The 22,222-nt window shown below is 45.1% G+C and overlaps 1 protein-coding gene across 1 annotated transcript in view; it reads left to right on the top strand.

Moving 5' to 3' along the window:
* The window catches only part of NCAM1 (neural cell adhesion molecule 1), a 294,025-nt gene that overhangs the window by 224,342 nt on the left and 47,461 nt on the right, over nucleotides 1-22,222 (top strand). The window contains exons 2-8 of the mRNA XM_045556566.1: nucleotides 4,630-4,704; nucleotides 6,482-6,700; nucleotides 7,745-7,888; nucleotides 8,277-8,414; nucleotides 9,523-9,640; nucleotides 10,077-10,246; nucleotides 16,226-16,368. Of these exons, the coding sequence (XP_045412522.1) occupies nucleotides 4,630-4,704; nucleotides 6,482-6,700; nucleotides 7,745-7,888; nucleotides 8,277-8,414; nucleotides 9,523-9,640; nucleotides 10,077-10,246; nucleotides 16,226-16,368 (1,007 nt within the window). The remainder of the gene's footprint in view (nucleotides 1-4,629; nucleotides 4,705-6,481; nucleotides 6,701-7,744; nucleotides 7,889-8,276; nucleotides 8,415-9,522; nucleotides 9,641-10,076; nucleotides 10,247-16,225; nucleotides 16,369-22,222) is intronic.

Genomic DNA, 22,222 nt, shown 5'->3' with positions numbered 1-22,222 from the left:
GAGAAACTGTCACAGACAAGTGGAGAGGCCTCGGATCTTATGCTCCTGGTCTGAACATCTGGGTTTCCCACAGGTATGGTCAAATGAAAGACACTGTAGCATTCCGTGATACTTTCGAAAAAAAAAAAAAACCCACTCCGTTCAAGTGGTTACGTATAGCAATTTTTGAGGTTCCTTTCTAGAACAATAGCCAACAAAATAAATGTGTAGCTATAACTCGATACCTTTTTCAAAAGTTCTTAGCCATTATGAAATAGTTTCTAGAAGATCCCCTCAGCTCATGTATAGTCACTGACCGGATGAATCCTCTGTAGTTCGCTCATCTCTTAAATTAGCAATCAGGGCGTCCTCCTCAGGTGTGCCTACGTTGGCCCTGGGACCGCTGCAGGTCTAAAATCTGTCTTGCTCAGCAGCCAGTGTCTTTATAACCTCGTAACAAGAGAGTATTTTCAATTAGCCATGGGAGAGACCTTGGTTCACTTCCTGCTCTCAGCTCCTACCTCCTCAAGCACATTAGAATCTGAAAAGAAAACCAATAAAATTAAACTGCTGCAAGAAGTTGCTGATTCTAGTGAAATCTGTGAGCTCCTTTTTGAAATCATAACTGTTCTATTCTGTTGCTTTGCCTTAGCAAGATTCCCACCTCTTCTGATAAGTACCGTAGCACTTTTTATGAACTGAAATTTTAATTCACTTTTCTTCAGCAACTAAGACTTTATAGCCTATTTCTGCTATGGATTGGGAGTTACAAAACTTCTATCTATACCTGAAGCCATTTGCTAATAGAGTTGGCGTTCTTTTCAGAACATCGCATCAACCAAAAAAAAAAAAAAAAAACGACATTTAAATAGAAGACACATTTTAAAACATATCAGTCTCCCACAGGGTTATTTTACTTAAGTGAGATAGGGAAAGGGGCATCATTTGGTTCTCAAAAGACAGAACCTTTTTTCTGTCTGTTTACAAGGGACAGGATAGCATGAGAGAAAGGGCTGAGGCTTTGGACTCCTTTCAACCCCGGTTTAATCTTGACCCTGCCGTTACCCTTACCTATGGCTGTAAGCGTCCCTTCTCCCAGCTGCAAAATAGACATTCTAATGCTACGATTATCTGCAAGCAAAGAGCCGGGTTATAGCTAACAGGAGAGAAGTGATGGCAGCAACTTGAGGTGAGATTTTTGTACAAAGACCCTGCTCTTTCTAGCCCATGGTTTGGAAAGGGAGCATATGGTCACTATTAAATATAGGTTATAATAAATGTATTCGGAGGCTGACAAAACGTTAGCAGTAGTTGGGGAGTACAGAGGGAAGAGCTCAAGTCTTAGCATTAGATGATTTTTGGTCTTGCCTTTCCTGCTGATTGGTTGAGGGACGCTGGGCAAGTCATTTCATTTCTCTGAGCCTCGATTTTTTTTCTTTGGTAAAATGGAGACGATAAAATTAGCCTTTTGATCTCTCAGAATGGTTGTGAGCATCAGATGAAATAATGAAGTGTGGTTTGTAAACCGAAATGTGTAAACCAGCTGCAAACGAGGCCATGGGGGATCAGTACTTATTGGAGGACTTCGAGTACTGGGTGAAGAGCCTCTCTGACCTGCCCGGGGGTCCCCCCAGGTCCAGAGACCCAGGTTTATAAGCCTGGGTCTTTGGATGCAGCCAAGATGACGTAGTGTTTAGGCAAGGAGTGTTTATGGAAAGCAGGAGATGAGATACTTTATCTGGGAGAAATGTTGTCACACCTTTCTTTAAAGGTATGAGTTATGCGTGGTAAGGAAATTTCGCTTATATATGCAACTGGAGAAAGGTGAAAGTTGAGGTGGGAATTTTTATTGGAAACAGTCAAAGCAGTAATAGAGAAGAAAGGGAAGGACGACAAGAAGTAGAGGGGAAGAGTTTTGAGTTTGGAGCCGGATTTCCACTTACTGTCATTAAACCTAATATTTCAGGGTTTTGCATTTGGAGAAGAATCAGCCGTTGTGCCTTTGCAGTAGGAAACGTCCCAGCATTGATTCCCAGAGGGTCTGGGGTCCCTCCAGCCCAGCTTTGTCTCTGGTGTCTTGCAGGAGGATTCACTATTTTTCCCATGTGTGCAAAAGGCCAGGAGTCTAAAAGAAGGTTTCTCTCCTTTTAAAAAAACTTCTATGATGATAAATGTTTGTGGGGGATCCCATTAAGCTGGGAATTCCTTTGAAATTCTCATTTCTCTTTTCTCCCCATGGCCCAAAGATAGATCCTGGCCACATTTGGGTATGAAACTCCTCAGCTTGGCCGTGTTCTCCAGCCCCCTGAGAGTCATGTTCTGTTTGAAAAGAGCTGAGCAAATGAAGACTGTTTTTTCACTCGGGACCAGAATATCCTCCTCGGGGCAGTAAGGGCTGATGCGAGAGTAACTGGATCCATATGTTGACGCTGGCGCTAATGCTCAGCACATGGGCCGGGGAACTCCTCAGGAGGGATCTGCCTCGAATTCTCTAAAGAATGCCCCAGTAAAAACTCCAGAAAAATCCGTGACTTAGGTAACCATGAGATAGCCACAGCTTCTGGGCATCATATGCCTGTCGTTCCGGTCGAATGTGAGCCACAGATGGCAATAGAAAAGGCCCTGGCTGGCCTTAGGGTGGACGGCACTGGCCTGTAGCCGTCTTTGTAAGGCCCTGGGTTCCCCCAGACACCACGGTTGTTATGAGCGCTGGGCGTGCTCTGTTCTGTTAAGGGATGGCGAATCCGAGGGTTGGTACTCAGGTCCCAGACTTGTGTTGCACAGAATGGAAACATTTTACCCTCTGCACAGGGGCAGCAGTGCACACTGGAACGAACACCTACCTGCGAGCTAGCAGGCCTGGGCTCCGGGGTCAGCGTGGTCCTAACTAGAAGTGACCTCTTCGTCATCTGGAAAGTGAGGAGGCAGGACATGGTGGCATCTGAACCCCCCTCACCCTGTCCCCGCTGGGGCTCTCACAGTATGGAACTGAGTGGCGCCTGAAACTCACTGTGGAGGAGAATGAGGCAAGAAAGCAGTCACAGCTGGTCACACCTGCACGGTGGACGTGGCCGCCAGGACCCTCACCGGCATCGTATTCTAGTGCTGCTCTGTGTGCCGCGGGCCAAGTTCAGGAAACTGCTCTCGGGCCAGACTTCAGTCCTGAGCCCTGAATGAGTCGGCGGCAGCAGTCCCAGGAGGGGGAGACTGGCTGCCCCTGGACGACCACATTTCTTCCAAACCAGCATTGGGAAGTCAGTGTCCCCCCCACTTATCCTCAGAGAGGAGAGCTTGGCATCCTCGCCCTGCTTCTGCCCTTGCCCTAGTCCTCCCCAACCCCCCCACTCCTGCTGTCCCTACCCCATCACGCCTTCCTCCCTGCAGCCTCTGCTGGGTTTTTCCATGACCTGCCTCGTCTGTGGGTGGGACGGTTAGGAACACAGCACCCCCAATAGCAGGGCGCCCCCACGCGCCCCCTTCCTGGCCCCAGGCAGGCCCTTTGATGGCGACAGTCCACCGCGTGCAACTGTAGCCTCTTCATCAAATGAGCGCAGAGCGAGACCAGCAGCAGCTCTGCCTGCAAGTCAGTCGCCATGGCAACCAGCATTCCCTTCATTCTACTGTGAAAAGAAAATGGCTGTTGGAAGGATGTGCTCACTGAGGCTCTATTCCCCGGCCTGTGTTGTTCAGGCCCCTCCTCCTCATTGGCTTTAAGAAGCTCCATGCATTGAACCAAATGTCTGTTGGCCTTTAGATTTTGGATTTACTGTACTTAAGAGGAAGAGAGGCAGAAGGAAGTGGAATTCAAATGAATAAAGCATATTTTCTGCTGTAAAACTATATTTTCATAAGGAATGGTTATCTGCTCCAAGCAGATAAACGAGGAGCAGATGAACACAGGAATCTGTGCGATCTGGTGCAATGTATTTTGTCTTATCAGTGCAACGGAATGGCAGAGTGTAGATAGTCAAAGAAAAATTCAGAAAAATTAGGCAAGGGCTACGGGGAAGTCTGCAGGGCAGAGACCACAGGATTTCAGAAGAGTATCTGACTAACTGAGGTGATGACGTTTGATGTTGTCTCCTGTTATGGAGACAGGTGTGTTGATCCTATGGTCGTGAGGGAAGGTGAACATTTACTCTTAACCATTCCCTGCCTGAATCAGTGTGAATCTCCATAGGGATTAAGCATGGCAGCATCGGGAATTGGTAAGAGACCCCTGAGCTTGCTTCTGGAGTGTCAGGCTTCCTGCTCTTGACACAGCCGTGGGGACACTTCAGATTGACATCCAAAAGGAACTGGTTGGGCTGCTATTTCTGGGAACTCCAGAGTGGCTGTTTGGAGCAGGACCATAAGCCTTCTCAAAGGGCCAGAAACATGTTTAGGGCGGACATCACTCCGAATCTCCCGGGGGGCTGCACTCTCTGATAGGGGATGGCAGTCCCAGAGAGGAAGGAATGGTCTGTGCCGTGTCTGCCCCTGGCTGCAGTGTGAGGACACTCTGGTGATGACAAGTTCTCCAAACCTGAATAACCTCCTCCCTTCACTCTTTCTTAAAGTGAGCCAAGGGACCCTGCTGTTGAATGAAAGTTCTGGGTCTCATTCTCTAAAATTCGAATGTATGTTTGAACTGGACTTTGTCTTTTTCAGTTTCTCTGCAGGTGGATATTGTTCCCAGCCAAGGGGAAATCAGCGTTGGAGAATCCAAATTCTTCTTATGCCAAGGCAAGTGCCCTCAGCCCCGCTGCATTTTAGAATTTGCTTCAGAAATTCATCAGACAGAGCAGGAGCCAGTGGGCCATGGGTGCCGGGCTGATCACACCCCACCTAGAATTCTGGGCATTGCTCTGCTGCAGGGTCAGTAGTGTGGCCACTCAAGAGCCAGGCAAGCTCTCAGGCCCTTTTCCTTCCCCTCTAAAGGCTGCCCCAGAATAGTGAAATGTGTCATCTAGACTTCAGCTTGACAGTGGAAGAGGCTCAGAGTTTTCTTAGGAAAATCAGCACAACTCCCAGAATATTGAATCATCCCAGATGTGCTGCTCTGTAAACACCCGGAGTTCTATAAGTGACAATAGAGAACAGCACTGGCTCAGAAATAATGCTGTGGGTCAGTCTAAGGCTTATTTCTTAGAATCACCCAGAGCTTCAAAATCTAAGAAGATCTAAAACTTGCCTGAAAGTAAATTGAATACTGGTATGTTATTTGTTGTAAGTACATATATCCTGCGTTTTCCAGATCTATTGTGAATACCAATATTCTGTCCCATGGTCCCCACCAAAGAGTTCTGGGATATGTCAGACCCAGCGTCCTTGTTTTTTGTTTAAAAAATATGCCATGTTTCCACGGCTCAGATAATTATCAGGAAATGTCCTGGGGTGGAAAGGGCTTCAAAATAAGGCTCAGATACTCTGTATATGACATGACTGGGATTCAGAACATGGAAGAACCAGGAAAGAGCTGAGCTAGGTGTAAACTGTGACATTTAGCAAACAGGTTTTGGCGGGGAGGGGCCCTTAAATGCGATCATGATTTGCGGCGGATGAGGTGGCTTGTGGCCGCCGGATGTGTTCACTCCAGCTCTGCCTTCATTACCGCAATTTCAATGATCTGGAGATGCAGCCATGAAGCCCACAGCACATCTTGCAAATAGCGATATTTATTGAAAACATGATGGGCCCTGAAAGGCAGGCTGCTTCATTTCCATACTAAGCATCTGTGCAGGGCTGGGTGGCGCGGGCTGGGAAGGGCGCCGTGCAAAGAGGCAGGGTGCAGCCAGGTCCACCGAGGCAGGGTGCAGCCAGGTCCACCGGGTCTGAGAGCCCTTTACCCTGTTCCAGCTCTGTGTCTGGGGTGCTCTGCAGCTGCAGACCGCTCCTCATGGGTGCCTGGGGAAGGGAGGCCTGGCTGACTCTGGCTACCTTCCCTACACCGTGGAAGGAGATGAATTTGTCTGAGGCAGGAGTGCTGAAATGCCGGTTACGCCAGTTTGTGCAGGCAGATGCTAGAATAAAGGTGGTTGGAATCTGCACTGCTACACTAGCCAGTATCTCATCTTCAGCTCAGGACACCATAATCTAAGCCTTTGAAAACAAGATGATCAGTCGGCTCAGAGCAGCTGGGCCCCTGGGCGCAGATCCTAGATATACTAACTGCCTTCGTCCCCTGCTCTGTGAGGCACATAAGTTCCAGCAGACAGTAGGTCCTGAACAAATATCTCTTCTCTCCCCTCGCTAAGGATAGGGCCCTGATTAAAAAAAAAAAAAAAAATCGTACAAGTGGTTGTTGAGTTCTTTCCAACTATTGCAAGAGGTGTTATGTATATAATAGTTACACATAGAAGCCAAGAAGGACTACTTACTGTTCTAACGTAAATGGTCACCCCTCCCTGATGTTGAGACCTTGGTTGATCTCTTGTTCATTTACTCTTACTGAGTCCCCCACTCTGGAAGGGACTTAGTCCTTTCAACTTCGGTAGTTTAAAAATAACTTCTTCCTCCTTAGTGGCAGGAGATGCCAAAGACAAAGACATCTCCTGGTTCTCCCCCAACGGAGAAAAGCTCACCCCGAACCAGCAGCGGATCTCAGTGGTGTGGAACGACGACTCTTCCTCCACCCTCACCATCTACAACGCCAACATCGATGACGCCGGCATTTACAAGTGTGTGGTCACCGGCGAGGATGGCAGTGAGTCAGAGGCCACCGTCAACGTGAAGATCTTCCGTAAGAGCCTCCTTCTTCTCCTTCTGTGTTCGTGTCCTCTCCTTGTCAAGGAGAGACGTGGGTCGCAGGAAGGGTGAGATGGCAACAGAAGACCAGCGCAGGGCCTCACCTGTCCCTTCTTCTCTCCCTGAGTCTTCTCTGACCTAGCTCAGGCCCCAGTACGTTCTTCAACGATGCTTGGCCAACTCAGAACTCACAGCCCTGCTTCACACTGGTCACAGCTACCCCCACAGGCCGCCAGTCTCTAAATTCAAATTACACAGTTCCCAGAGGTCCGTTAGGGGTTCCTCTGTCCCTTCCCCAAGTGTTGACTGAGCTTATACAGTTCCCTTCTTCTTTTGCTCTGCCCTGCCCAAAGGCTCAGTGGGGTGGGGGATTATTATTTGAGCACTCCGTGCCACTCAGAGCAGGTGTTTCCATTGCCACTGAAACCCCATCTGGAGGTGGCGTCCCATTACCTTGTTACCATGCGTGTGTCCTGTTCATCACAGTAACGATGGGTGACAGCTAATGGAACAGTATTGATTGCCACTGTGTGTATTGCCACTAAACATGGTTTTCCTATGATCTTTTCTTCAGCATTCTCTATTCCGTAGGGAAGTTGGGGTGGGGCTGGGGGTAGGGGTCCAAGTGGGAGACAATAAAAGGACTGATGACTGCTACTACTCATTGCAGAACAAATGTTCTCCCAATTCATTCTACCTGGGTGTTGTGTTTCATTGGCATTGTCCCTCAGGGCAGGGACCCCATGGGGCAGTGACCCCTTGGTAAAGACACTCCTTTCTTCCTATAGACCTTTTTCTGCACAAAGTGTGATAAATTTAGCACTCAGTGAGTAGATATTGGCTGTCGAGCATTGATAATGTATTCCCCAGCTTATGCCAGCGGTTCCACCTGGCATTTGTGGCCAAGTGCCCCTCTTGTACAACTGTATATCAGGATCAAACTTGCCCAGAACTCGAGTCCAGGCAGCATGGCTCTAGTGGAAAGGGATCTTTGTGGGAGAACCAGCCGTTTTCCCTCATTCTTCTGCTCGTTTTCCAGAGAAGCTCATGTTCAAGAATGCACCAACCCCACAAGAGTTCAGAGAGGGGGAAGATGCCGTGATCGTGTGCGATGTGGTCAGCTCCCTCCCGCCAACCATCATCTGGAAACACAAAGGCCGAGATGTTGTCCTGAAAAAAGATGGTGAGACCTGAATCTCCCAGCAGCTGCCTTTTCCCTGGGCCACCAAGTTCCTTAGTTTCTCTGCCTCTACCAGCACATGAGACATTCCAGTCCAAACTCATATTCTAGTGTACCAGAACCTGCATGCAGTTTCTAGGTCCTGAATGGATATATGTCTATAGTTGGTATATTCAGACACTTGATTTCCTCTTCAAAGCAAAAGACAAGTTTCCAGTAGACCTTTGTTCCTGGCTATATTTCAGAGCCAGGGACACATTTTCTTGTTTCAGCTTACAACCCCACCCCATAGGGCTGAAGTTAGGGGAAGGAAAGAGGCTGGGCTAACTCCCGGCAGCTACCAGAGTTCTCTGACTGATCCTTGGGTGAACCCGCCTCTTGTCTCTTCTAGTCCGATTCATAGTCCTGTCCAACAACTACCTGCAGATCCGAGGCATCAAGAAAACGGATGAGGGCACTTACCGCTGTGAGGGCAGGATCCTGGCACGGGGGGAGATCAACTTCAAGGACATTCAGGTCGTTGTGAATGGTGAGGAGATCCGTTCTTCCTGCTCTCTGCCTACATTGCTATAACCTTGGTTTCCCAAAACCATGCTTTTCTTTAATGCCTCTTTGGTCTATAAAATAAATCCTGTCCTGACTCATTCATCCATCTCAGCTGAATCCCCTTCCCACCATAACCTGGGGGATGGGGATTTTTTTGTTTTTTTTACAATACACTTGCCTTTTGGATCGCCCCTCAACTGTGGGGGCTTTTCTTGCAGTGATTGAATGTCCTTCACTGTCTTGCAGCACTGGAAACTTTCCCCATCCTTGCCGATAAATTCTTCTTCCCCCTCATTGTCCTCGGTGTCACTGTAATCGTGAAGTTAGTCCCCTGTTCAATGTTCAAAGAAAGTATTATAATCAATTCAGGCCTCAGAAGAGTCAGAATCATGGTCCGTGGGCTTATTAATCTTAATTTGCAGTGTCAAATAAACACACCCATGGAATTGATCTGACATTTACAAGATGTTTACAGGAAATTATAATGTCAGTACTAAGAAAATAAGTAAATCATGGTTGAATTGTTTTGACTATTGATACATATTTTTTTTGCCAAACTCTCCCCCTCTCATTCCTTTGGTAAAAAACAGTTTGTGCACAAGGTTGTTTATGACAATCCCAGAGAAATGTCACTCATTAGGGAGCTGGTGCATCTCCAATTGGCATTAACCATCTAACCACCAAGAGCAGTAGTTTCCAACATTTTCCTGTATCAAGAGCCCCTTTTTAGCCTCAAGTTCCACTGACCCTTATAGTTATTATATTTTACATGCATTGATTGAGAAAATGTATAATGAAAAATAGCTGCTGTAAATCAAATACTGTGTTAACATGAGTAAAATGTATTATTATAGCTTCTCAACTTTTGGAAAACAGGAATGCATGTCTGTGGGAGAATCGCCTATTCACTACAGTAGTTGTTTAATACGCACATGAACTTACCTTACTTACATTGACTCTGCAGCCACCTGGGACCCTCGACTCACAGGCTGAGACCTCCTGACCTGAGGTCCCCTGAAAGTGTCTCTTCTCCAGGCCTTTGGGTTCTTCCAAGTTTTCACAACCACACCTGACACCCTTCTTTCCTTCAGTGCCACCCACCGTGCAGGCCAGGCAGAACATTGTGAATGCCACCGCCAACCTCGGACAGTCCGTCACCCTGGTGTGCGATGCTGACGGCTTCCCAGAGCCCACCATGAGCTGGACAAAGTAAGAAACTGGCTCATGCCTTTTATCATGGCCTGGAAAAGAGGGCATCTTAGGGTCTGCTCCATGCTGGCATTTTAGCAGATTAGATGTAGACTTCTTGGCAGTGTCACATGCAGGTGAAGAATGGATTCTTTCTGTGAGGTTCTCTTGCCTTGTGTGTTGGATTGTTCTTTCATTTTCAGTCTTGCAGGGGCAGAACCAGAGGGTGTGGCCTTGGGGTAGGGAGGGCTCTTTGAAACCTTCATATTGTGTTGTTTACAGCCCTTGGATAGACTCCCAAGAGTGACTAGAAAATAAAAGGTACATGGGGAAGTACAGCTTGGTGTCTTAACGTTTTGTGACACCAAGTTGTCAGCATTCCGTGGAACGTAATTACAAATATACATCTTAACTCTGTGGTCAAAGTCATGCTCCTTTGCATTTCTTTACCCTGCAGGGATGGAGAACAGATAGAGAATGAGGAAGACGATGAGAAGTACATCTTCAGCGACGACAGCTCTGAGCTGACCATCAGGAAGGTGGATAAGAGCGACGAGGCCGAGTACGTCTGCATTGCTGAGAACAAGGCTGGAGAGCAGGATGCGTCCATCCACCTCAAAGTCTTTGGTAAGGCCAAGGCCAGGCTCTGCCACAGTTCCTCTTACATCACGCACTAGACCATCGGCAAGACCCGGTTCATGACACCTTGGGAGGTATCCCAAATGCGACCATTTCTGGCCAGCTCCACCACCTGAGCCCTAGTCCAGGCCACTGTCACCCTCACCTGGACAGTAGGACGGTCTCCCTGCTGGTCTCCCTGCATTCCCTGTCGGTCCCATTCATTTCCTTCTACTCATGGTAGCCAGAATCTGTTTAAAACCCCCCAGCGGCTTCCTCTCTCAGCCAGAATGGAATCCAGTCTCCCTACCAGAGCCTACAAGGCCAAACCTTCCTCTGCAGCCTGGTCTCTCCCTTACTGTCCTCCACGTTTAGAGCTCTCCAACCGCCTAGGCCTTCTTTCTGTCCCTCAGACACACCGAGCCTGCTCCCTGTCTCAGGGACGTTCCACTTGCTGTTTCTTCTGCTTGGAATATCATTCCTCAGATCCCTCCAAGCCACCTTCTTGAGCCATCATGCAGATCTCAACGCAAACCCACCTTCTCGAGGATCTCTGCATCCACTGCCCTGGCTAGTACAGCTCCCCCATCCCCACACCCACCCACCTCCACTCATCTCTCTCACGTCTCTTACCGGAGGTCTATTGTCAGAACCTGAGTCAATCTCATCTACAAAGCTGTTTGGGGGATTTTTCATCTTCACCTCCACTAGCGTGTAAACTCCAAGATGGCAGAACACTGGCTGTCTTGTACATCGCTGCTTCCCAGACTCTAAACAGCACCGGATCCACAATAGGCCCCTGGTAAACACAGTGTCCGACTGGCTGCCACACCTCCTCTGCGTCCTTCCACAGCCCGTGTGAAGCAGTGTCATAGGGCATCGTGTAAAGAGCCCCCACATCTCTACTCACTCTGTCTTCATATGCTCAGGAAATGTTCATTTCTTTCAGAACCAAAATGCATTTTGACCTGCCTTGAAAAAAGAGCATTTGTTGCAGACAAGTGTTTAACCTAGTGGCTCTCAATTCTCTCTTCACATCTGTTTAAAAAACACAGATAAGCTGGTCTCCTGTAGAAGGTGCTTCTAGAGTACAAATGCCTGAGGGGCTGCTCTGGTTTATGGAGCTCCCAGGTACTTACAACGTGCATCTGGGAACCAGGGTTGAGCCCTGTTTGTTTAGCCTGATTAGGAGAACAGTTTGTAAACACAGACCTTTGAAAATCAATGTTCATGTGCAAATGACCTGCTATTTATTCCATGATGACCACTGGGTTTAGAAACAGGTTATCCGTTTGGTTGAAGTTGCTTGTATAATACGTATTTGGGAGTGAATGCTAAACTTTTTGAAAAATATTTTTCAGAGTATTTTCTCACTGAGATTTTATTAAGTTTTTCCATATTATAGAAAAATACAGATGCATTTGTTAATTTATCCCTTCATTTAATAAATATTTATTGGGCACCATTGTTGCTAGATAGAGGGGCTACAGAGATGAGTAGGGATATGGTCCCTTGACCCTGAGAAGCACATAGAGGGAGATACACAAATAAGCATCTAAGTTAGAATAGCATCAGCAGCATTTGAGTGACCACTATGGACCCCACCATTGCTGAGTCCACAGAGATGAATAGCATGGGCTCTGTCCTCATCAGCAGGTTCACAGGCCAATGTAGATGGTCACCGCTGGAATTTGAAATGACAACCCATTCTGATGACTTCATAAGAGCAATAAGCACAGCGTTTTACAGGAAAGATTGCTGGTCCTGCATGTCATAAGTTAAAGGAGTCATCACAACCACTTGCTATTTCACCAGTAGGCATTACCCAGTGGAAGACGGGGTGGTCAGACATTTCAGGCAGCCTGTGCACAGGCACAGAGGCAGGAAAATCACATGTTTGTTGAACGAGAGCTCTTTGTGGACAGGGGCTGTGTCTGTTATACTCACAGATATGTCCCCAGAGCCTAGAACAGTACCTGGCATACAACAGGCACTAGTATTTGAATAAATGAAGGGACTGCCATTAGTTCCATGTGAATGAAGCATAGCATATGTGGCAGGGAGATGAGCCTGGTAACATGTTATCATCATTTGCCTTTAGGAAATTATTACTATGTTAGACATTAACCCCATAAAGTAATAATAATAATAACCAACACAAACCAAGCACTTACAATGTGCCAAGCACTATGTGAAGCCATAAATTAGTTCTTTTAATCCTCATCACACCCCTGTGAGCTAGATTTAATTATGATCCCCATTTCACAAATGAGGACCCTGAGCACAGAGAGATGAGGTGCTCCACCCAAGGAGCCAGGACTCAAACCAAGGCAGTTGGCTTCGAATTCCATTCCCTAAGCTCACAGTGGTGGTTGCTACTCCATGAAACCCAAGAGAACACACACTGCATCTAGATCACATAGGGAATGACCAACAGTACTAGAATTAGCGCACTCTGCCTCTACCACCACGTAGCTTATGTTTCTCTGTAGGAGAACACTCAGCTGTGGTGTGGCTGGGCAAGAGCAGATCTCAGCTTCCCTTCCTGGCCTCTCTAGTGTTGATGCTTCCCCAAGAAAGAGGGCTGGGTGGGTGGTGAGTGCAGGGCCACATGGGGCCGTGTGCTAATGAAGAAAGTGGGCCAGGTCAGGGGGAGGAGGTGATGAGGCCGGGAAAGTGGGATGGGGGAATTGGCAACACAGGATTTGTCTTCCCGCCCTCCACCGTGGACACACAAACACCCTCCAGCATCACTGGGGGAGGAACAGGGCAGGTTCTCCAACAGTAGCAGAGTCTACAGCTAAAGGTAGAAGAGGAAAGAACCCCATAGCTTAGATAGTAAGGAAGAGCTCAGAACTCTGGTAGCTTCAAGAAGGGATGGCAGTGAGTAGGTAAGGGACACATCTAAATTAGGTAACTGTCACAATTGTACCTAAATGACATCATTTTCTCCTAAGAGAAGGATCATTACCCTAGTTATTAGCTAGGTGCTCTTTTTACTAAGCAGTTACATCCTACCTTTCTTTAAACTTGGCAGTGAATTTCCATTGCTCCTTTCCCCATGGGCCCTTCTAAAGAAGTTTTGTCTCCCCAGATGCTTATTATCTCGTGTTAAAGCTCTTGAGGTCTCCCGCTGCTGTGGGCTAGTTCACCAGCAGACAGAAGCCTTGCTTAGCTGACACCTTGTGACTAAAGCAATCCTTGAGGGTTACAGCAAAGAACAAGCAGGACCCCGAAGGAAGGTGCACCTGGGTATGCCCAGGTATACTGTCCAAGATCTTTGTTCAGAGAAGCAGGGGCCTCAGGGCGCTCCCTGGGCTAGGGTTGCAGGAGCCTGGATTGGAGGAGTGGGAGTGGACAAGGCTGCTCTGAGTGGCAGGCCTGCTCGGAACACGCCCAGGACAGCTGTGCTTACCAGAGGGTCCCTGGGGAAAGGTGCAGTGGAACAGTCCGAGGCACTAAGTCCCAGGGAGGCAGGAGGAGGATAGAATAGGGATCCAAAAGCCAAGGGCCCACAGCAGAGCTTAATTAATATGCAGCAAGGACTGTCAGAAGATAAGACCTGGAGAGATTCCTCTAGATGCTAGAACGCAGAGGGAGGGCATCTTTTTTAAGTAGGGTGACCCAGCATCTGTCCCTGTTTGCCCAATAATGCCCCTTGTCCTGATGTAATTATTTAGAGCATCCCTCTTCATTCTCAAGAGCGTCCCAATTTAGACAAAAAATTACATGTATTGCTTTTGCTAAGGCGATACTCTAAACCTTCAAAGTTAGTTCTGACAACAGCACTGCCTCTGGAGTCAGAGGATTAAGTCATCAGTGAGAAGCTCGCCCTCCTTTCAACAGCCCTCTGTAGACTGTACAAGATTAGCCATTGTTAGTAGTGTTTTTAAAAAGAATATAGTTTGCTTTTTTCTAAGGACTTGTACAATGCACCCTTTGTAACCATCTGGGTAATGGAGCCACCAAGACCAAATATTAATAGACGTTAACTGACCCTTGTCTGTCTTCTGTTAACCTTTGGCTGCCAGGACAAAGTGCTGTAGGTCAGGAGAAGGTCAGCAAAACACTGTCCAGATCTCAGAGTCTGACCCGGTTCCCAGAGGCCAGAAATTCAGCCTCCCTGGGACTGTCTCCAGCCCCCAAAACAACTGTTAAGTTTAGTAAATTCAGTTGTTTGGCTGAATTTTTTTGTTTGTTTTACTTTTCTCATTCTATGATTTTGACAGTATAGAAATTTGACTTTTACTTTACCTTTATTTTACTTTTATTCTATTTACCTTTTTGTGTTTTATATTTATTGTATTTTACTTTTATTTTACACGATTTTACCCTCTTAAAACAATCCTGTTCCATGGCACTTAAAACTTATTCCTTTCAATACAAGTTATAACCTCCTGAAAATTGTATTTATCAAGATAGACTCAAAGTCTTCCTCTAGGAAAACCTCATTCATGTGGACTTAATCAACTCAAATTTGTGACCATTTGGCCACACTGGGTTGGGACGTGCCTATGTACCATCCACCAGAAAAGGATTTGCTAGCAGGCTGTTAGAACAGATTAACTTTATGAGAATATCTGAACTAGACAGGTGTTTTTATGTAGAAGCAGGCATTTGCTACAAAAAATGTATAGCTCTATTCCTGTTTACCATTTATTAAAGCAGCAGCAAAGACCTCAACTTGGAGACTATACACAGGCAGTACTTGCTGGCCTACTTGGCGTTCCTGTATGAGTTTGAATATAGAGCAAATGTAGTTATTTCAAAACCCAGCTATAATTCTGATTGTTTGCTTGTTTATCTAGCCTGGCCTTTTTTCTCTATTAGTGAAATCAGTTACATTTGTGCAGTGTTATCTTTTCTCTTCTATGGAAAGTTCAGCAATTTCAGAGTATAATTGTTTTAAATTGGGAAAATTCAATTTTCTCTAATGTTTTAACGTTTAACTCAGCTCTGGAATGCTTGTGTTTTCTTGCATTACCCAAAACATTTGGAAAATGAACTCATCTCCTTCCCCTCCTCAGCCTGTCCCTACCCCCCACCCAGTTCCTCCCCTGCTAACACCATCTTCTAGTCATTAAGTGGCGCAGCCATTTGGAGTCCTGCTTACTCTTTCTTTTGACCTCCTCCATCCCCGCCTGCCCTCAGTCCGTTTGCCATGTCCTCCAGACCTCCCTTCAGCATCTCTCTTGAAGTTGTCCTGACTTTCTGTTCCCCCGAAATGGCCTCATTCAGGACTCAATGTTACCTCACATCTGGGTCATTGCCAGGGCTTCCAAATTGGTTTTCCCACCTCGAGGTTTTCTGCATTCTAAACTATCTTAAAATTTTCCTAGATTAACCTTTTGAAATACAAATGACCTCATTCCCCTGATCAAACTCTGCCTGTGGTCTGGGCCCACCAGCCAGTGGGTAAAATTCTAGCAACCCAGCCTGCCTCCCACTGCCTCACGCCACGCTGCTCTCTTCCCAGCCCTCTCTTCACACCTTCTCCCTTCTTTGCTTTTATTCAAGCAGTTTTCTGCACTGGGAAAGACTCCGTTCCCAGCCCTCTCTTCACACCTTCTCCCTTCTTTGCTTTTATTCAAGCAGTTTTCTGCACTGGGAAAGACTCCGTCCCTACCCCAAAGTTCTACGTGCTGAACATCTCATGGCCCAGCCTCAAAGCTGCCTCCTCTTAAAGGCTCCAGCCAAAGGAGTGTTCTTCCTCTGCGTCTTTCCCCGCACCCATTGCCCTTAGCGCTTGAACTCTACAGGACATGTTTGTTTTAATTATTCCCGTAGTTTCTGAGCTTTCACATGCCTACTTCATTATAAGCTCCTTGGAAGTTCAGCTCTGGGTCTCCTAAAACATCTAGATCAGGGCCTTGTATTTAGTAAATAGATAACTAAATAGATAACCTTAGTTGAATGGGTGCACATCTTCATTTAAACCCAGAAAGCTAAGTAATTAGGTAAACTTACAGAAATGTTTTGTCTTTTCAGCAAAACCCAAAATCACTTACGTAGAGAACCAGACTGCCATGGAATTGGAGGAGCAGGTTACTCTCACTTGTGAAGCTTCTGGGGACCCCCTACCCTCTATCACCTGGAGAACTTCCACCAGGAACATCAGCAGTGAAGAAAAGGTATAATGTTGCCCAAGAGTTTCAGGGCCATGGAACATAGACTTGAAGCAGATTTAGTCTGCCTGTGCCCAGTTCTCTTTGGTGAGCTAGAAGCTGGAATGTGGTCAGCAGAGGCCATACCCAGGGCCTGTGGCCTTCCTCCCCCAGCCTGAAGGACATGGCCTGCTTGGCATCCCCTTGCAATGGAACGGGCACGATTCCTTGCATAGATGGGCAGCAGGGGTGTGATGTTAGTGGGCATGCTCGTTGGATGTTCTGGGAAGGAGGCAATAGTGATTTTCAAACCCAGGGTTATGGAGCTGTGAGGAACAAGGACAAGCCAAGGTCCGGGTGCACCAGGTGACATTATCATCATCTCAGAAGCACCTAAGGAAATGTCTTCCAGAAATAATCAGGATCAAAATAAGCCTATTAATTCTTTTCCTTGCATTTTGTATACTCATGCTATATATGCACTTATGCACAAAAGCTTGGTTGCCTTTGTGTCTGCCTGTATTCTTGGTCACATTTGAATACCATTTTGTTCTAAAGGCAAAAATAATTAGCAGTTTCTAAATGATGATTATACCAGTTATAGAGTATATTTACTGAAGGTTTAAAAACATTGTACCAACCTTCCTGGCAAATTAAAATAACTGGAGAGATTTAGCTTCAAAGCACATGGATTTATGGGCCACCGGAAAGCTATCTTTATTACTGACAATATATAAAACTTGAAGTGACCACATGTCATGCAACCCTTGGCTATTGAGTAGGTCAAAAGCTAAAGGAAAAAGCTTGGGTTTAAAACAACTTAAACCCTCTTACGGCTCTTCACCAATCTCATTTCACACATCCCACAGTAACGGGCTTCATTTCAGTTGGCCAAAGTTTTGTCACCTATTCAGGAGTAATGGCCTTAGTCTTAAAGAACATTTATAATGGATTGCTTATTGACCAGAATGTCAGAAATGATAGATCTTCACTCTTCTGCCTGCCTAAAGGAAATCCCTAGAGAGAATAAACTCAAATAAAGCCAAAAAAGGATAGTGTGAAATACTAGAGCTAAATTTGGGGTTTGAATTTGAGGAACTTATTTCTGACCAACTAATAGAAGACAAAACTAAATCAAAAGGAACAGAAATTGCTATTTCAAATAACCCATTATTTTTTTTTTTTGCAAGTTTTACCTCTAGAGTTGAATTCAACTTAACAAAATCTCAACTGAGGAACTGCTAAGTATTTTTGAAACTCACATATGCTGTTTGATACTGTGAAAACCAACTAGATTAAGAAATGTGGTGTTTACTTGGATACATTCTTTATCAACATTGGAATTAAACCCTCAGCTAAGATTTCAGCTCCCATCATGTGTGTTATGTGGATTAAATGTACATTTCAGGGCTTATACCACAGGGCCACTGCCTAGCAGATCTTTCTACATCAGCTTAAAAGTAGATTTGCCCAGAGTGACCCAGTATATATCTTTGACCTACGGTGAAGGACAGAAATAATATCTGTCTCAGATGAATGATGCTTTTAAATTTTGTATCTTTTCTAGGAATAGCTCAATAGCCAAGCTAGACCAGAAGGGTTATTAAGATTTGTGCCTACCAAGGTTCTTTAATAGGTCGGCACTTCTGGCTTGGGTCTGTGATTTCATTTTTATAGAATGAGAATAAATAGCCAGGAACTAATACACACTTACACCTGCTCAATATTGAGACTGAAGGTGTTCAGCAGAGACTCTCTCAAGCCTAGAAGGGACTACTTTTAATATAATGCAGTTATCAGTATAGATCATCTGTCTTTGGTAATTATTTAAGCCCAGCCACATGGGTTGTATTGAATATTATGGTTCTTTTTACTCTGGACTACTCTGGACGTGATTGAGACTTGAGTGAATCAATGTTAGAACGAGTCCTCCAAATCAGCCAGTGATGTGACCAGATTAATGGATTTGCCTACATGAAGCTGCATAAGAAAATTTCCCATTAATCTATTAATTATATATTGACATAAAGAGGCATGACGTCCATCTTATACTGTGGATGGCTAATAATTAAGAAAACAAATATGGGCTCTTCATGAGCAGGTTGAAGTCCAGATAATAGATTTTGCTTTTACTTTGGCAGCCTCTCCCCATGCTCTCCTGCATCCGAAGTTGCATTGTATGTAATACTAGCATCCCTGAATTGTAGGAGCAGAAGAAAACAATTTTCTTTTTAAGATCAGTATGATAGGCTGAGCAGGTGACAATAGACCAGGTAAAGAAGCCTCCTGAGAGTGAGACACATAAAATGCCAAAACCATAGAAGGTTGGAAGGCACCTTTTGAGGTCATCCAGTCTCACCTCGCACCCTTTTTTAGCATCCCTGCCAGGAGGTCACCTAGGCCCTGGGTGAAGGGTGATGGCATCAGTCCTCTGCAGGGGAGTTGGCCAACACTGGTGGGCAGAAAGGACTGCTTTAGTGCCCCCCTTCACTCAGTCCTCCCCACCTCTGCCACTCAGTCCTTTGGACGAGAGCCATCGAAGCGCCCTTTAATTTTCCTTCCGTCAATCTACTCATCTTGCCTTTAACACATCAGTTATTTTCACTGTTTCTCATATGTCATGGTTTCCACGTCTTTTACCCCTCCAGTTGTCCTGTACTAGATAGCTTCAGTTCACTCGTGCTCTTCTAAAATTTTGACATGTCCAGTGCAACTAATGCAGACTTCAGTAGGGTTCTTGCCTCCTTGATCTGGACACCTTCACGCAGTTAAGGTGCATTAGCTCTTGAGCAGTTTCCTCATTCTCTTGCCTCCTATTGAGCTTGTGGTCAACTAAAATGCTCAGGTCTTTTTTACATGAACTGCATTGAAGCCACATATCCCCTCTCCTGTTCTCATGCAATTGATTGCTTAACCAGTAATGCAGAATTTTATATTTATTTCTGTTAAGAAATTATAGTTTGTTTGTTGCAGCCCAGGGTTTCTCAACAGAGTCACTGTGGCAATTTGGGAAGAATCTTCCTTCCCCTAGGACTGTCCTATGCATTGCAAGATATTTAGCATCTCTTGCTGGTTCCCTTCGCCTTAAATGCCAGTAGCCACCTCTAAGCATTACTAAAAAGGCCGCATGTACAAACACCCCCCTGACTTGAGAATGACTATTTGAGCCCATCTTTCCAACCTCTCAGGTCTGCTTTTCATCAGAATTCTCCTTAGAAGTCTGTGGGTTCAGGGCATTTCAACCCACATGGGCCCCCTATTTTATATATGCATATTAAAAGTAATGAGATAGAAGCAGTCCATGGGGATCCCAGCTCTAAGCATAGAGCGCAAGGGCAGGCAATTGAGTAGCCTTCCCAGTGCAGTTAGCATCTAACGTTTGTATTAGTTCCAACCTTGTATGAACACTTAATTGAAATATCTTTGCCCAAGTCACTGATAAAGATGTTGACTGGGACAAGGTCAAGTATAGAGCCCTTAGACTGCCACAGTGCCATGGTTCTCTCTCATGATTTTTATGGCTTTCGCGGAAGGTTCAATGATTCCTTTAATAAAGTTAGTTACAATATAAGCTAATTAAAGCAGCTTTGCCTTTTGCTTCACTGCTGAGTTTTGTATTACCGTTCTTAAGGGAAGAGAGAGGGAAAAGGCTTTCAACCAAGACACAGGATGAGTGACTTTCTGATGGAACTCCAATGTTCTTGTTCATTAAAAAAAGAATGGGGCAGATAAAGCAAAAACCACTATGAGCATGAACGTTGCGCCCTGTCTTTGCTTGTGTCTCTGATCAAGTCTAATCACTTGTTTGAGAATGATCCTTATCAGACTGTTAGGCTTCAGCTAGTAGAGGTGGTTTAGCTCAACAGCTGATAATATTAATAGTTAGGCTAAGTCTAATTGTTTGGGTCACTGAGATCATTAAGGTAGATAAGTTGTCAAAAAGTTGAATCATTTCTTAGTGATTGCTCTTATGTTGACCAAAAAATAAAAAAGTATTTTGACCATCATAATAAGTCAGTTCGGCCATGTGTATGAAGGTCATTGTGATCCTTCAGAAAGTTTGTGCGTCCACGTTTCTTTCATTACTCATCCTGCCCAGATTCCTGCTCAATATTGCCAAGCGTTGAGGAGGGGTGGGGTGCTAGATTCCAGACACTATTTACATACTAAGTGAGACCCAGGGATGATGATTTGCATACTCTATCCCTGGCAGAAAAAGTCCATCATGTGCTTATTTGAACATCTCCAGGCCTTTGAAATAACTGGCAAAGAAAGGTCTGTGAAGCCTTAATGATTAAGGAAAAGCATAGTAGAGTTGAGATCAGAAGAAAGAGAGAGAAAAAAATGAAAAGCACCTTGTGAACGTTGAATCTAGGCTGACAGAATAGCCTACAAATAAGCGAGACCTTTTGAAATTCTGGATTCTTTGGAAGCTGCTGCTTTGTCTTCCCCAAAAAGAATTTCTCATTCAAGACAAACCCAGTGTCCACTTTCAAACCCTGGAAAAGGTGACTACATTCAGCAGTCAGAATCTGGTTTATCCACTGTGTGGCCACATGTAATACAGGGGCTACTTAGGATAATTATAGACATGTTTCACTTTAATTTATACACATATTCCTGCAGGCTTGTATGTAAGACAATAAAACATGTGAATGTTAAAACAACCTAGAACTAACAATTTTTGGAGCATTACTAATCATAGCCTAATGTATTCCATAAGTGTGTATATTTGCTTATCAGTTTGTCTTAAAGTGGGCCACAGCTTCACCAAATTAGTGGGGCCAAGATATTTCCTATCATTCCACCAGGCATACGGGTAGGAAGTCAGGCTACTAGAAGCGTTGTGTTACTATCAACTACTTATTCTAAAAGCCACAGAACCGTAGTGATTTGGGAGAGACACAAGAAGTATCAGATTTGAAAAGCAAACAACTATATATGATATGGCTCCTAAAAAAAGAAAGATCTTAATTCATATAGCCCTGGCATGTGACAGACAAGCTTCTCAGTGATGTGGAATTGGCAACCACATTTGACATGCTGGCCCACTGTTACTTTAGTCTATGCATGTTCCTCTGTTCTCACTTTCTTCTTCGTTCCAATATCATGTGACATAACCCAATATTTCCATCCTCATGTCTCACAAAAGCTCATTGCATTTGGTGAACTGGTACTAAATGTTTGCTGCCTCATTTGCGTTCCCTGGATTGCATTGCTGTGTTTCTAGCATCTTTTCTATCTTTGTTCCATCTGAACATCAGGGACAATTAGGCAGTCGTGCCACCTAATAAAAAGAACAATGCAGCTACAATGTCTTTGACTCCTGGTATGAAAAACTGTAAGCAGAGTAGAATCCCAAGTGCCAGAGAAATTTTTATTTAGATAAAATTTCATTTATCTACATGGGTGGAAAATTCCCCAGACCTGTATGTCCCTGAGTTGCTGCACTCCCTTGTGAATGCCATGTTTGATGCAGATGGTACGAGCTGGAACATGCATGCCACTGGGGCGTTCTCTGCCTTTAACGACTGAAGCTCTACCACAACCACTTGCTTCGGGTATCCACAAAGCTTCCAGACATGTAGTCTTAAGGACTGCATACTTCTCATTCCTATTGTACCTCTCTGCTCCTTGCTTTGTTCCTGATTTTTAATAGAATGCATGCAAAAAGTTATAAAATGCATGAGCATAAAATGGCATTAGTATATCTGTGATAAGCTGTCTAATAAAATCTAAAGGAGGAAACCTGCTCTCTAAGTATCTCTAGATTATGTGGTTAGAACTAGGAGTGTCACCAAATACTACAAGGAATATTTAAAGTGTTTTAGAATAGGAGCAGTCTGATATGTTTGCTGGTATCCATATATATGTCTCCAAA

Source organism: Lemur catta, chromosome 7, assembly GCF_020740605.2.
Source record: "Lemur catta isolate mLemCat1 chromosome 7, mLemCat1.pri, whole genome shotgun sequence".
Classification (NCBI taxonomy): Eukaryota; Metazoa; Chordata; class Mammalia; order Primates; family Lemuridae; genus Lemur; species Lemur catta.
Note: the sequence above shows the minus strand (reverse complement) of the source record. Positions and strands in the feature narration are given on the sequence as shown.